The sequence below is a fragment of the Musa acuminata genome, chromosome BXJ3-3 (assembly GCF_036884655.1).
Source record: "Musa acuminata AAA Group cultivar baxijiao chromosome BXJ3-3, Cavendish_Baxijiao_AAA, whole genome shotgun sequence".
NCBI lineage: Eukaryota > Viridiplantae > Streptophyta > Magnoliopsida > Zingiberales > Musaceae > Musa > Musa acuminata.
In genome coordinates this window covers 2865085-2878919 of record NC_088351.1, presented here as the reverse complement: position 1 = coordinate 2878919, position 13835 = coordinate 2865085, and the positions used below count along the sequence as shown (strand labels likewise).

Genomic DNA, 13835 nt, shown 5'->3' with positions numbered 1-13835 from the left:
CAATGAGTTCGATCTCGAGTCCGTTTGATCAGATTATATTTAGAAAAAAAGTTCCGAATAAAGGAGCTGAAGAGCATAACAACTTCATTCTTTGTATCCAGCAAATCGAGGTACCCACCACCACCACTTACATGCACGACAAACAGCAAGAGAAAAAGCAGAAAAATAATGACTACGACAGGCAGGCGAGAGGAAGAGCACCAAGAAATGTTTTCACCAAAAAGATGGATGTATACACCGTTATTATTACCACCGTGAAAAGCGTTGCCGGGCGATGGCAGTTCTTGAAGGTTTGAGATTGGTGATGTGGCAAGTCTTAGGCAGCTTTTTGACTTCGGTTATTGAATGTAAAAGTTGAAATGTTAGGCCTTAGAAGCTCATCCTATGACCATCAGGCCATATTGTAGCATGATTAGGTATGACATACTGATACAGGGGTTAATCAGGATACTGGCCCTCGAAAGAGGAAAATATATTGGGCGTGTCTTACTTTCTCTTTTCTGCACCAAGAGAGAGGTGTTCCAAGCTTCGAAGAAGAGGTTCATTCCGGGATGATCCTCGGACAGCTGCGGATCTGTAGATGGATGAAGACCTGGAATCAGCAACCGGCTGATGCACCCTTTGGGCACTGGAAGGGCGGCTGCCACTAGAAAATATCCTGCTTGTTCTGCCGTGTTGAGTCTCATTAGGCTCGACGGAGGAACTCGGCCGGCTGCTTGAGAAAATAGTCCTCTTGGATGTGCTCCCACTGCGAGACTTTGTACGGAGTTTATCTGGTTCCGTCTAGAATTAAAAGCAGAAGCAATGGATGAACTAACAAGGGTGATTACAATCATCAGAAAATTAGAAGATTTACCACACTCAACCATAATGCACATGCATGCACACACAGAGCAAAAGCAAGCATATGCTTTTATTAGCGCAGAGAGAGAGAGAGTTACAGCTTCCTTGTGTGTTATATGAGCATCATCCGATATTTTGTGTTTGGAGTGTTCACCATGATGACCATAATTTGAGGCATTCCTTCTGGCAAATGCCTCAACCGCACCTGAGAACCTATCCCGAACCTCTTGCCCCGCTGATAAAAGAAAGAACACATGAATCAGCAGATCAATTAGTATATTGTAGAGAACTAAGCCTTCACAAAAGGCAAAAAAACAAACCTGAAGTTCCTTCTGCCCTTTCCAAAGACTGACCAATAGTTCCACTTGTTCTTCCACTTGGTTGCTGCAAAGAAAGAAAATATTGCAATACACTAACAAAAACATGACAGGTCATGGTGATTTAGAATTCCGACCATACCCGTACTCGAGGATTAGCACCAATCTGGGGATACTTCAAAATAGTCCAGTCAAAAACATAATCAAACTGATACCCTACACAATAATGAGAGAGATTTGTATGTGAAGCTTGAGGGGGACCAAATATTAAAATAGTTGCTGCTGTTAGAAAGAAAAATAACTAAAGTGGCAAGTAAAAGAGAAAGCATCATAAAATAATATCTGGACCAACCTTCTCGAATAAATAGATCACGAAATAGCCGCTTCAAGTAAGAATAATCTGGCTTGTCCTCAAACCGCAAGGAACGACAATAGTGGAAGTAAGATATAAATTCTGATGGATATGATCTGCAAAGTGCCTGATTCATAACAAAGATTTTACCAGTAGTTCTCATTCACCTTTCTCATAATGCCAGTAAGTTGCAATAGAAAATGATTCCATTGATCAAGTTCTTTGAAAGAAGATTCTGAATTACCTCTACAGGAGTAAGCATTTTCTTTTCACTAATTTTATCATACTTCTGCTTTTTATTGCCAGCTTTTAGTCCTTGCCATGGAAGGCTGAAGATAGAAAGGCCAAAAGTTGGAGGATGCAAAATAATTATAGTCGTATCAACTGACTGTTCAATAAAAAAAGATAAAAAGAATCAATCCTGACCTTCCTCTTAGAAAATACATAAGTACATAACCAAGAGATTCTAAATCATCTCTCCGGCTTTGCTCTGTTAATAGACATGTAACCATAATAAGAGAAAAATGAAGCCAAATAATATATAATTTTGTAACTTGTCAATTACTAGAGTGAGAGATATTCACCAACACCAAGATGTGTATTAACACTTGCATAACGTGCTGTTCCAGTCAGGTTCTTATTCTCCCTGCAAATAAGCAACAATATATTACATAACTGATCAAGGACTCAAAAAGGACTGGATATGCTAATAAAGACGTAATGCAGAGATTATCAAAATGTTCATCAACAGAAAATACAGAAACATAACAGCAAAACAAGAACCAACATCAGGATTCTTGAAAACAGTTACAGCCATTAACCACCAACCCCGCTTGCAGAAAGAACCTTAAAAGACATGGACACTGCCTTAAATATAAACATGCTATCTCTCTGGCAATAAAAGTGAAATTTCCTCAGGGTGTGATGTGCACATTCATTTTCTAATGTCCATGAAGTGAGCATTACTTTCTTCAAACTAAATTCCATAAACATTCCAAAACGGGCAGATCAATAACTTAATCTTGTTAGAGTCATCAAATTACAATGTTCATACTAAAAGTTACTCATTATTTTATTTTAACCCACAGAACTAGCAGATAGACAATTTAAAACTCTTTTCTTTTTGCAGGTGTGGATGTTTGAACTAAAATTATTGGGATTCATCACTCTTAAACAAAGGCGAAAGGTTGGCAAACTATTTTTAAGCCTATTAATAATGCTAGTAGTGATCAATCCTATAATACTCCTTGAGCAATGGTTATGTATATGAAACTACAAGCGCATCTGAACAAAATATTTCAAACTTTTGCAGAAAGAAGAAAATTTTAAGATTAGCATCTCAGAAGCAGATACAGTACCTGTATGGTATGTGTGTATGAGTTTGAAGATCCCTATATTTCTTTGCAAGGCCATAGTCAATGATGTAAACCTGACATCAAGATTAAATGTCAGGATAAGAAACAAGAAACGAAAAGAAAAAGAGCATGCACAATAAACTCAAGGCAATCTAAGCAAAAATTTGTTTAGGAATTTTTTTGTTAGAGGAATGATGAACAAATGCAAGCAGTTACCATCAGGTGATCCATGAGCCTTACGGCCTCCTTGTAACTCGTTAGAAATTCTATAAAGTTGCTTCAGCATATATTCATAACGTACCATTGATTGTCAAGTCTATAAAAGGCATCAGCAAAGTTATCATCCATGGCCTCAGACCTCAGATATGATCATGTATGTTCGATGTCTCAAATCAAAGAGATTTGAAGTAGAAATACCAAAAGTAGCTACTCAAATTAATTATCCAATCAACGTAAACAAAGATCAGAACCTATAGTGAGGAGAAGGATATAAAAAAGTGAGTACAGTAAATAACAACAATGCCTTTATAATATCTCGGGACACATATAGCGATGCCTTTACCATCCATATATTACAACGATTCTGAATCAAATATGTTAACTGGGGCTTGTAGTAGGTAAAATCCAGCCCAATCTCCAGGTCACTAATATTCCCAGCTTCAGACGAGATATGGGCCTCTAAGATTATATGGACATTGAAGTACAAGTTCTGGATAGATTAAAGTCCAAGGTCAAGTGCAGAATCAGCAAAAGGTCCATCTTTTAATCATAGAAGGGCCATGAGAATTGCAAAAAGTACCTTCTGCTTCTCATTTCTAATTTCTCCATCTCTATATGACTGATCAGTTTGCTTGGTGGATTCCAACAAGAAGCCTAGAAGAAATGATCCCTCCATCCACTGCCCTGGCAATGCAACAAGCATCAGTCAAGGTAATGAACCCTGCCACGAAGCCACACCAAGCTCTCACGCCTGACCTCCTCTAGCTCTCAATTATTTTCTACAGAATGTCCCTCTAGACCAAATTCCCTCCAAATAAGAGATTCCTCTAATACGTTTGCACCATCACCATCCATTACACAATCCTACCTTGATGGCCATGATAGAAATCTTGTTTCTAGCAATCCTGTGATCCTTGCTGCTCGGTTGTTGTGATACACTAGTAAATCAGCAAGGTCATTTCCAACCTATATGCAGATAGAGGTACTGTGTATGTCAATGTCTAGCCTTGTTCAATCAGCTAATGGAGAGAGAGGAATTTAATGGGTAGAGATTATGCCCCCAAAGTATCAAGGAATCAGACAAGATTCATCTGGTAATTAATTGTACTCAAACAGGTCTACATCCGACAGATTTCACCAATTCTAACTGGTTACAAATGGTTTTCTAGCCCATTCTAAAATCTCCTTGTATTATCTCAATGGGCTGTTAGCAATTTCTATCCAATTCCAAAGACACTGATCCAATCAGATCCCACTTTGATCCTAGAGAAAATGCCGATCCAATTAGAAGATCGATGCTGCAGAGTAGTTATGCCAGATTTGCCAAATCCATCGTCATCTGTCACCAGGCACAGCAACTTCAGCTCCGTCATGGCTACATCATCCTTGGTTTAGATAAGCATAGCAAGCATCCTCTTCGTCAGGGCCTTGACACTAAAGATAGGGTTAAGTCAAATGGTGAAAGCCTACAATTTAGCAAGGTGGGCCAAGGCCTGCAGAACATTGCAATCAAGCATGCAAAAATGGTGCATGAACAAAAACAGTGCCCTAAGGAAAATACAATATCATAGCATGAATCAAGGTCCAGACAGAAAGCTCATCATAATTATACGACTTCACTTGGCACGAAATGATAATTCCATTTGCCTGTAGTGAAAATTTTGAAGACAGAAAATAATATGACTACCCACCTGATTTGCCTTGCGTCCAAGGCCCATAAGAAAGTTATCTGGCTTTACGTCACGGTGAAGAAAACCCCTTGAGTGCATATACTCGACTCGGTTTATCTAAAAAAACCACAAAGGAGAAGTATTATGACAATTCTTCTGGAAAACAGGACAATACAGTCTCATTTCAAATATATCAAAATTTGTATCTATAAGCATTACAGCTTAGATAAAAAGAACCAAGAAAATAATTTTATTACCATCTGATCAGCAAGCATTAGCACTGTTTTCAGTGAGAACCTCCGAGTACAGTAGTTGAACAAGTCTTCAAGGCTAGGCCCGAGAAGATCGATGACCATGACATTGTAATCTCCTTCCACACAAAACCACTTTAGGTGTGGAATTCCAGCTTTATTGAAACAGAAAATCCAAAATCATCAGCAACATTGGCCAACTAAACTGAAACAACATATTTATAGATTAACTTACTTCCTCCCTGAAGAAGCATATACAACTTTGACTCATAATGAAGTTGGGGGTGCTTGGATTTCACAGACTCCTGAAATATCAGAATTATGTAGTAAATGTCAAGGTTCAATGAGTTTTCTGTTGCAGTTCTACAAAAAGAATGCTACAAAGAGTTGAAAATGCTTGGAATCCATCAAATCCTGAAATATCAGTGTCAAATATTAACTGCTAAGGTTCAATGAGTTTTCTGTTGCAGTACTACAAAAAGAATGTTAATAAAGGCACTAAAACACAAGACAAGGAAAAAAAATCATTAGAATCATATTCAAACAAAAGGAACGGGTAAAACAACAGAATGTTTGATAAACTTCAGAAAACAACTATCAGAAAAAAAAAATCAAAAGCAGAAACATACTGAAGCGTTTGAATTTAACAGACGTGAAATCTCAGAAAGGAATAGATCTATACAGGCATAAGACTGGCATTTCATACATAAAAAAGCAAAATCACATGCAACATTCTATGTAAAATACCAAATAATTCAACATTTGCATAAGGTTGTTTGGATAACCATACAAGCATTGGTTACATGGCACTACTCAATAAAGTACGTTTAATTAGTTCCTGTTGTATGTATCTTCGGCCACCTAGATAGGTTAATGGTTACACATGCAAAAAAGATTTAAAGTTTCACTTCATTAAATACAGTCACAAACCAATTCACATTCAGAGGAAGCATGACTCCCCATATAAGTAGGTTGGAATAAAAAATATTTGACCTAATTTTGGTCAGTGACAACTACGTACCAACTTTATTGCTACTTCCTCTCCGCTTTGTATATTAACACCTGAATCAAATAACCAATTGAGGAAAAAAGCTTAGCATCAAACATATTGGAACAGAAGCAAAGACATATAGAGGTCTAAGTTGGACACTATCAAAATCAATCACAAAGGACAACACAGACCAAGATAAAGCTCTCCAAAAGATCCGCATCCAATCTTTTTGCCCAGCTTAAACTTTCCGCCAATAACGTGCCCCATCAATGAATGTAATCCAACAAAAACTACTACCGCAAGAATCAAGCAATAGCAAATCCTGTATATCTCTAGGCTTACACAAAAAAGACCCTTCCTTACCAGCGATCTGCCTTGCAATTCTCTCCTACAGATTAAACGGAACCGAAACAATCTAATCCGCTAGATATCTACACCCACCGCCAGAAGAAAACTATAGAATTCACTCGATCAGCGTCTAAAACCCCCGACCATTTCAGATCCTAGACACCTACATTCCACGGAATCGGAAGCCGCAAGCACCGGGCCACCGAATCTCCCAGTAATCAAAAGAATCCAACCAAAGAAGTACTACCACTCTTCAGTGAAGGCCACACCAAAACAACAGCCATCCGCCTCGATCTGCACCAATTTTACCGCCGCCAGAGGCAACCTCAGCCCTAAAAGATCAAGATCTCCACCGACTCGACGGATCCAAACCCTAATCCGTTCTCGGAGCGACGCTCGACGATCGGCTCCCGCAGCACATGGATCGGATCGAGGAATCGCTAAACAAAGAGAGGCGAGAGAGAGGAATCGAAGATCTGGAGATCAAAAAAATTCCCCCATGATCCTCGCGAAATTAGTCGCAGTCCAAACTACAAAAAGGAGACAGGCGACCCGAGCGAGCGAGCGAGAGAGAGCTCAGAGAGAGAGAGAAGGGTGGGGGAAGGAGGCGATAATGTAATCCATTAAAAGCTGGCTGGCAAAGGGTTATTTTATTTTCTTCGACTTTGCGAACAATATGCGTGTTAATATAAAGTTGTAATTAATTAATCGTTAATTGTGTGATTCAGTTTCGTAATTACTGGTTAACCGGCCGACAACGTCTCATAACCGCATAGGCATTCCGTGGCTGTCGAAATTATGAGGAAGACTGCATACAATTGCCGTGGATGGAAAATATACATATACATACATAAATAAATAAATAAATATTTTTTATTTATTTATTTATTTATTTATTATATTTATTGGATATGGCACCGTATCATATATCAAAAATATACAATATTTAGTTTATATTAGGTATGTATGATGTCAAAAATGAGAGATATGGGATGCTTCTGATATTGGATGACTACTATCATATACTAGTAATTATCTCTCTTAGGGATATAAGGTTAAGGACTATGTTCCATGTTATATTGTCATGATTTGATGAGTAATAATAATTTTGATTTTAAACTTACGGTATCAAAGCCGATGCATCGAGATTTTCTTACTTTTTGTTTTAGATTAACGTAAGGTAAGTAAAATAAAATGATTTACTCATTTATGGTACATTATGCATTCTAATAACCATAGGTATATCATGATAGACATAATATGCAAACATACTGATGAGATCGACATATTATGCTCAAAAACAAAATTTTATCTGATCAACATACTTATATCTTAGGTAGTGTCTTGAGTAAATATCTTATATTCAGAGATATGTTGTACCTAGTTAAGATGTATCACCTCTTCGATTAATTTTGATGCTTGTATTTTGGGTAGAGACATGATATATATGCTTTACCTAATTAGTTTATAATCTCTAAAATTGTTAAATTAATTTGACTATGATATGCTTGACATTCTTACTAAAATGTGAGTAGTCTGAAGGAGTTTTCTTTTCACCATAAATGATATATGGTTCTTCGATCATCTTAAATTCATGTTATTGAATAGATAAGCTTGATATAAGGTAGTGATGAAGGTCGGAAGAGGAGTTTCTTAATTTTTTTCTCTTGATTCTGATTTTCTCATCACATTTTCTTAAAATCATCGTTCTAAAATTAATATATTGTTGTTAATTTCGATTGTTGACTCAGAATGACAAAATCAACCTAATCTAACTTAACCCATTTTTTCTAATCTTATCATGTTTTAGAGTGAGATCTAAAAATCGATGATAAAAGCTTGACAAAGATACATGCCTACGAAGTATTGACTCCTATAAGATGACTTATTTGAAAATGTAATTCTTTAGTGCTTGATAATGATTCAAACAATTTAATATTCATTTGAAATGTTTCATAACTATTGCCCAACAATATTTCTCTGACATCAAATTAATATTTCTTCCTATCGAATTTAAATGTTAGACAAATTTAAAATGAGTTTTATTAAAAAGAATCAAAATAAGTATTGTTTGATTACCACAAGGTTCTGACATTAAATCTCGTATCCAACACTTACCCTTTGTCATAAAAAATCTTAATTATAGTATTTACTTAAATTAATATCGGTTAAAAATTAAGTGTCTTAGTGTGTATATATATATTGTGATATAGGTAATCAGAATGTCGTCATTAGGATAATTGTGATATCAGTTAGTGTTCTCCTTTAACTTATGAAATACTTCCCAAAATAATTAATTTCGTTTCAACAAATATAAATAATTAATGAATAGTTAAATACACTTCAATAAGAACTACAACTTGCATTCTAAAACAAGACTTTGCACATGTAGGATGCTTATACAGCATCCAATCAAGTATTCAAGTACAAGATAAGGAAGATTTAAGCTTTGAAATCTGTCTAGGAACAAAATTTCAAGTGATCTGTGGTTAGATCTTTAGAGAATCCACACAAATTTGTTTGGTGGCATGATAACCTCAGATCCTTTTAAGCCCAAAAATAAAAACAAAGATTATTTCTTCAGACAGAAAAGGACAGATGACTCACATACTGTGTTTATTGAAGGAAAATGACATAGGTTCCTTTAAAATTGGGTTGCTTGTAGTGCTCATGGCTGATTTGATTTCTGAAAGTAAGATGTAGTGAAACAGAACCATCCTTCACCTACTTTTCTTGGTATGGAGAAGAAGATGGCCTCAAAGGCTTTGGTGTTGTTTTGGTTTTGCTTTCATAGAAACAAAGCCTGGGATGATGCCTGCATCAACATTGAAACATCTGCAAGCTAACCATCTTACAATATATAGTTTAATGACTAGTCATTATTGGGTCAGCTATTTTTTTCAGCCTACTGACTAGTAGATTGTCTCCATCATTATTGGGCAGAATAATCTACAAAGAGGTTGTTCTTTCTTGAGTGATTAATACTGTAATGGACTTTAAATATCAACAAGTGATGCAAAAAAAAGAAAAAGGAAAAGAAAAGTCAAGTATATGTGACATCAATTCAGGCACCCCATTTCCATGAAAACTCTCTCTGCTGACTGACAAGGGGTCAATATAGGTTTGATGAAACAAAGAAAATGATGGTGAAAAGACCAAGATATCAGATTCAATGAAGAAGCTCCTTCATATGAACATTGATTCAAGGAGCCAGGATCAAGTAGTATGTAATTGAGTGCAATCAGGAGACTGTTGCCCTTATGTTTCTTTTGAAGCATAACTTCAATCTTTGTGATGCCTTACACATATGAGATATTAATTTGAAGCATGAATTCTACTAGGAACAGTAACTAGGTCTGCACAAGTTCCATCAACCTTACAAAGATCAAGAACATAAGAAATCCCACAACAGCTGAGCATTTATGTGGGGTTTGGTCTGCAAGTAGATAGGATAGGAGATGGAATACATCTGTGAAGGTGAGTAGTGGCATATCAAATGTTGTTGGGGAATCAAACTTTATCAGAAGCAGTATGTAGCTACTGCCTAAAATTTGCAAATGATGGAAAATGAACAGAATAAAAAGCAAAAATGCACAGCCACCAACCCTTCAGTTTTGAGTTAGTAGGCAGTCAGCTGTTGCTGCCCATCTGAAGCACCACTGCATTGGCTGATATCAATCAGTCACTAAAGTTGGTTGTCCAAGGAAAGCAAGGAGTTGGTTCTTGTGGATTAGGTCGTGCTGCTCTGACAAACCAAAGCTGAGCTGACCAAAAGGAAAAGAGACAAAGGGCAGCAGACCTCTTCTTTTGCCTCAAAAGAATGGTGTAGAAAGATACCTTAAAGCATAGGATGATTGGAACAGAACACGGGACCTTCCTCACTCTTGAACAGCCCAAACAGAAGCTATCTTCTTTGGCTTAAAGAAAAAGCATGAGTCGCAGACTTATAACATTCACAAACACACTCAAACATCTTTTCTATCATGCTGAATTTTGATTGCTGTCAAGCAGCCATTCTCTGCAAGCTATGAACCCACAAATTCGTAAATCATATCTTTAGATCGATGAGGAAACAAAAGAAAGGAAGCACCATCATCTCCACTCTTTTCTTCTTTCTTACTGACTAATGAGTAATTGGAAGAACGGTTAAATGGTGAGAGAGGGTGGTGTCTCCCAAACGTCGAACACATTCTCCTCGCTGTGTAGTGCAAACAATCGATCGCCTCCGATCGAGAAATCGCAGATAGAACCACCGTAGCTCCTCCTCAGTGTCGAGGTCAGCACCCACTCCGGGCCGCAGAACACCGAGATGCCGTCGTTCATTGACGAGAAGAGCTGCCCGTTGTGCGTCGCGAGCTTCGGGTAACAGCTCTCTTCGTTAGGAGCCTTCCTGTTCGTGAGTTTGCTTCTTGAGCTCCATCGCACACCCCCTGCATTGCTCCTCAGATCAATGAACCCCAAGTCGTCGTACTGGTTGACCACGCAGATAGATCGGCTATCTTCTATGGCGATTGCGTGGAGGACTCGTTTCTCGTCGAGCGACAAGGAAACAGAGGTCCCTGCATCAGACCAGGACCAGTTCACGCTCTTGTCTCTGAAGTCCAACAGGCCGATGAAACAGTTGTCTGTTCTTGGGAACAATGTGGCCACCATCAAGCACTTGTCGCCGTCGAGCCATTGGAGTTTATCGGCGTCGCCGAGAGAGCAACCGGGTGGCTCGTAGAAGAAGTCCACCTGCTGCCCGGTGATCTGATCCCACACTCCGATCCCGTACTCGTTGCACCTCCCCTTGCAACTGGCAAAAATCTTGTAGTCCGAGCTACCCAAGCTGAGAGCGCCAGCGGTGAAGCTCTTGACTTGGTTGTCGTGGGACACCCTGAACCGATGCCGCAGCTCCCCCGTAGAAGAGGAGAACACGCCCATCCCGCCGTCGCCCTTCCCCAGCCGCTCGCGGGCGCTGATCACGATGCTCTCGGCGTCGATGTAGCCGACGTCGTTGACCTGCTGGTAGTCGAGGCTGATGGGACGGTGCTCCTCGAGCATCCAGTCGTAGACGTGGACCATGCTGCCGTGGGCGACGCAGCAGCCGCCATCCGGGCCAGCGCGGATGGCCGTGCCGTCGCCGGGGGCGCGACCAGAGACGGAGTCCACCAGCTGGAGGCGGTTACCGTCGAACGGGCCCCACCGGGCAGCGCGGACTTGGTCGAGTAGGCCGTAGAAGAGGGCCTCGCGGTTGAGGAGCTTCTCCGGCATGTTGGGCGGGACGTGGAGCTCGCCGGTGCGGAGGAGGTCGAGAAGCACGGCGAAGCATGCCGGGTTGCGGTCGATGAAGTACTCGGCATCCGCGGCCTCCCCCTCAACGGGCTGCCGGGGGTTCCAGGAGTCGTCGAGGAGAGCACCGAGCATCGAATGGCGACCGGCGTTGGCGAGGGTGGTGGCGGTCGTCTCGAAGATCTTCCCACCCACGTTGAACCGGATTCGTCCTCTCCTACTCGCCATGGATCAAAGCGTCACATATGCCCAGGTGGGAGGGAACAGACTGAAAAAGATCAAATTTTGATCAGCAAGATAAAATCGTCACCGATAACCACGCCGGCCGCGGGGGAGTAACAGATCAAATCGGGGGAAAAAAATCAAAGAAGTTAAACAATCAGAAGGATCATAAGGACAACGCAAAAATTCAGGAGCAGGGGAGGAAACATGGAATGCGAAAGGGCTGAGGAAACGAAGACAATATTAGATTTTGAAGGAACTTGCGATTTGGGAGCCGGGTGATGGATTCTGCGGTATCTCGGAACTGGAAAGCTTGCAAGAGCGCGGACGGATTCGGAAGCACGACGACGACTCCTTGTATTGCTGTCCTTGTCCGTCCCCCTCTTTCCTTCCCCGGCAATAATGTATTCATCCGGGCGAGGGATTAAAAATCAAAAGAGTGGGGAAGTGCGGCGGCCGGGCTGGGCATGTAGTAAGTCAGCCCCCATTCGGCGGCCGCGTAGTGAAGCCCTCCTGGCCTCCCTGTGCTCTCGGCGACCGAGTCGTCGGGCCTCCTCGCCTCCCCTGTTTCCTTCGATCGCAACCCTCCGCGAGTGGAATCTTTGGGAAGCATACGACGAGCGAGCGAGTGGATCATTCTTTCCATTCCTTCCATCCCTGCCTGGTAACGGCATCCGATGGTCTCTGCGCGCATCATAAAGCTACCAATCAAAACCTCACACGAATCTCAAAGCATGACGAACAATACATCCTCCTCCTTTTCTTATCTCCAATTATATGAAAATAATATATATTAAAATCCTTGACACACACCACCACCATTAAAATTCATATACAAGTTTGCGTATTACATATAATAACTCCTTAGTTTTTCTAGAGATTTAAATTTATAATTAAAAGGATAAATAAGAAAAAAAATCATCATCCAATTAATGTCCTTTAAGTATAGACACATTGCATTAACATCAGAACAGCAAAATCTTTTATTATCGAGATAGTGCAGACAGACCGGTCAGTAAGTTGCAGTGCCATGTTTCGTTCAGATCTGATGGAGGAGGAAGGGTAAACGAAGTCCTTCTGTCAGTCTGTGAGTGGATCTGTTCTAATGGCAGAAGACCACCCAGTGATGAGTCCATTAATTTTGGCAGCAAGAAAAGGCCAGTAAGTGTGTACTGCTTTGGAAATAATAATAGGTGTTGCAGGTCCACAGCTTATGTTACAGCTTAATCAAGCACAGAATGGTGCCCTGCCATGGCTGGTGGCAACTCAGGTGATGAGTTTTGCTATGCTGTCTTCCATTCGGAGAGATGACGAGGAAACACACGAGTGAGGTGAGGGTGATACGACAGGAATTGCAGGACGAGAGAGAAGCTTCCAAACTTCCCTGCGGAGTAGGCAAAAGGGACTTCCACTATGGGAGTTGATGGAACACGTTCATCGATTAGACTAATCTGAAGCTGCCTCGGTCTCTGTTCCCAAGTCAAGGTCAAAAAGAGAAAGCAAGGAGAGAGAGAGATGTCAACTTACTAGTCCATCGATTTTGATGGAAATTAGTGTGAAACATAGGGCTGATGACTTGCGTTGACTGGGAATTTCGATTGAACACTACAAATCGTAAAGTTTAGTGTTCATCTTGAAAAAAGATTTTAAAAATTATTCAGTTAAATACATAAATATAGTGGCATCGAGGTCCGAAACTTAGATTAAGTTAAAAATCTATAATAATATAATTTCTGCTCATCGGAGTAAACCCGATGGCCAGTTGGACTGTATAAAAATGTAGGCATTTTTTTAGAAAATACTTGTATCTTTGAATATTTCTCAATCAATATCTCTATTTTTATTTTTGTAAATAGTATTTCTAATTTAAAAATATTTAAATTATTTTTTATTTAATATAATGTTTTGATCATCACAATAATAAAAAATACTGTAGAATCTACCTAAAAATATTATAAAAAATTAAAAGAAATTACTATAAATAAGCCTAATAAAA

The 13835-nt window shown here is 39.7% G+C and overlaps 2 protein-coding genes across 2 annotated transcripts; both read right to left on the bottom strand.

Moving 5' to 3' along the window:
* Positions 1 to 186: 186 nt before the first annotated feature.
* Positions 187 to 6934, bottom strand: LOC103976921 (casein kinase 1). The gene is made up of 14 exons (XM_009392283.3): positions 6190 to 6934; positions 6029 to 6069; positions 5243 to 5312; positions 5014 to 5162; positions 4778 to 4873; positions 2871 to 2941; positions 2097 to 2158; positions 1939 to 2002; positions 1757 to 1841; positions 1513 to 1639; positions 1303 to 1376; positions 1164 to 1227; positions 942 to 1078; positions 187 to 783 (listed from the first exon to the last, which is right to left on the bottom strand). The coding sequence occupies exons 1-14, from the start codon at positions 6263 to 6265 to the stop codon at positions 487 to 489; spliced, it is 1413 nt and encodes a 470-aa protein (XP_009390558.2). The 5' UTR covers positions 6266 to 6934; the 3' UTR covers positions 187 to 486.
* Positions 6935 to 10302: 3368 nt separating this feature from the next.
* Positions 10303 to 12492, bottom strand: LOC135632328 (BTB/POZ domain-containing protein At2g24240-like). The gene is made up of 2 exons (XM_065140805.1): positions 12104 to 12492; positions 10303 to 11885 (listed from the first exon to the last, which is right to left on the bottom strand). The coding sequence occupies exon 2, from the start codon at positions 11843 to 11845 to the stop codon at positions 10493 to 10495; it is 1353 nt and encodes a 450-aa protein (XP_064996877.1). The 5' UTR covers positions 11846 to 11885; positions 12104 to 12492; the 3' UTR covers positions 10303 to 10492.
* Positions 12493 to 13835: the final 1343 nt, after the last annotated feature.

What these genes read in the sequence shown, in the direction of transcription:
- LOC103976921 (XM_009392283.3), bottom strand. Translation starts at nt 6,265, where the DNA reads ATGGGGCACGTTATTGGCGGAAAGTTTAAGCTGGGCAAAAAGATTGGA. An exon ending in TTGGACGCAAGGCAAATCAG is followed by an intron (nt 2,942 to 4,777) that starts GTGGGTAGTCAT and finishes TCTTGATGTCAG; the next exon opens with GTTTACATCATTGACTATGG. An exon ending in CATACACACATACCATACAG is followed by an intron (nt 2,159 to 2,870) that starts GTACTGTATCTG and finishes GCTTATTTGCAG; the next exon opens with GGAGAATAAGAACCTGACTG.
- LOC135632328 (XM_065140805.1), bottom strand. Translation starts at nt 11,845, where the DNA reads ATGGCGAGTAGGAGAGGACGAATCCGGTTCAACGTGGGTGGGAAGATC.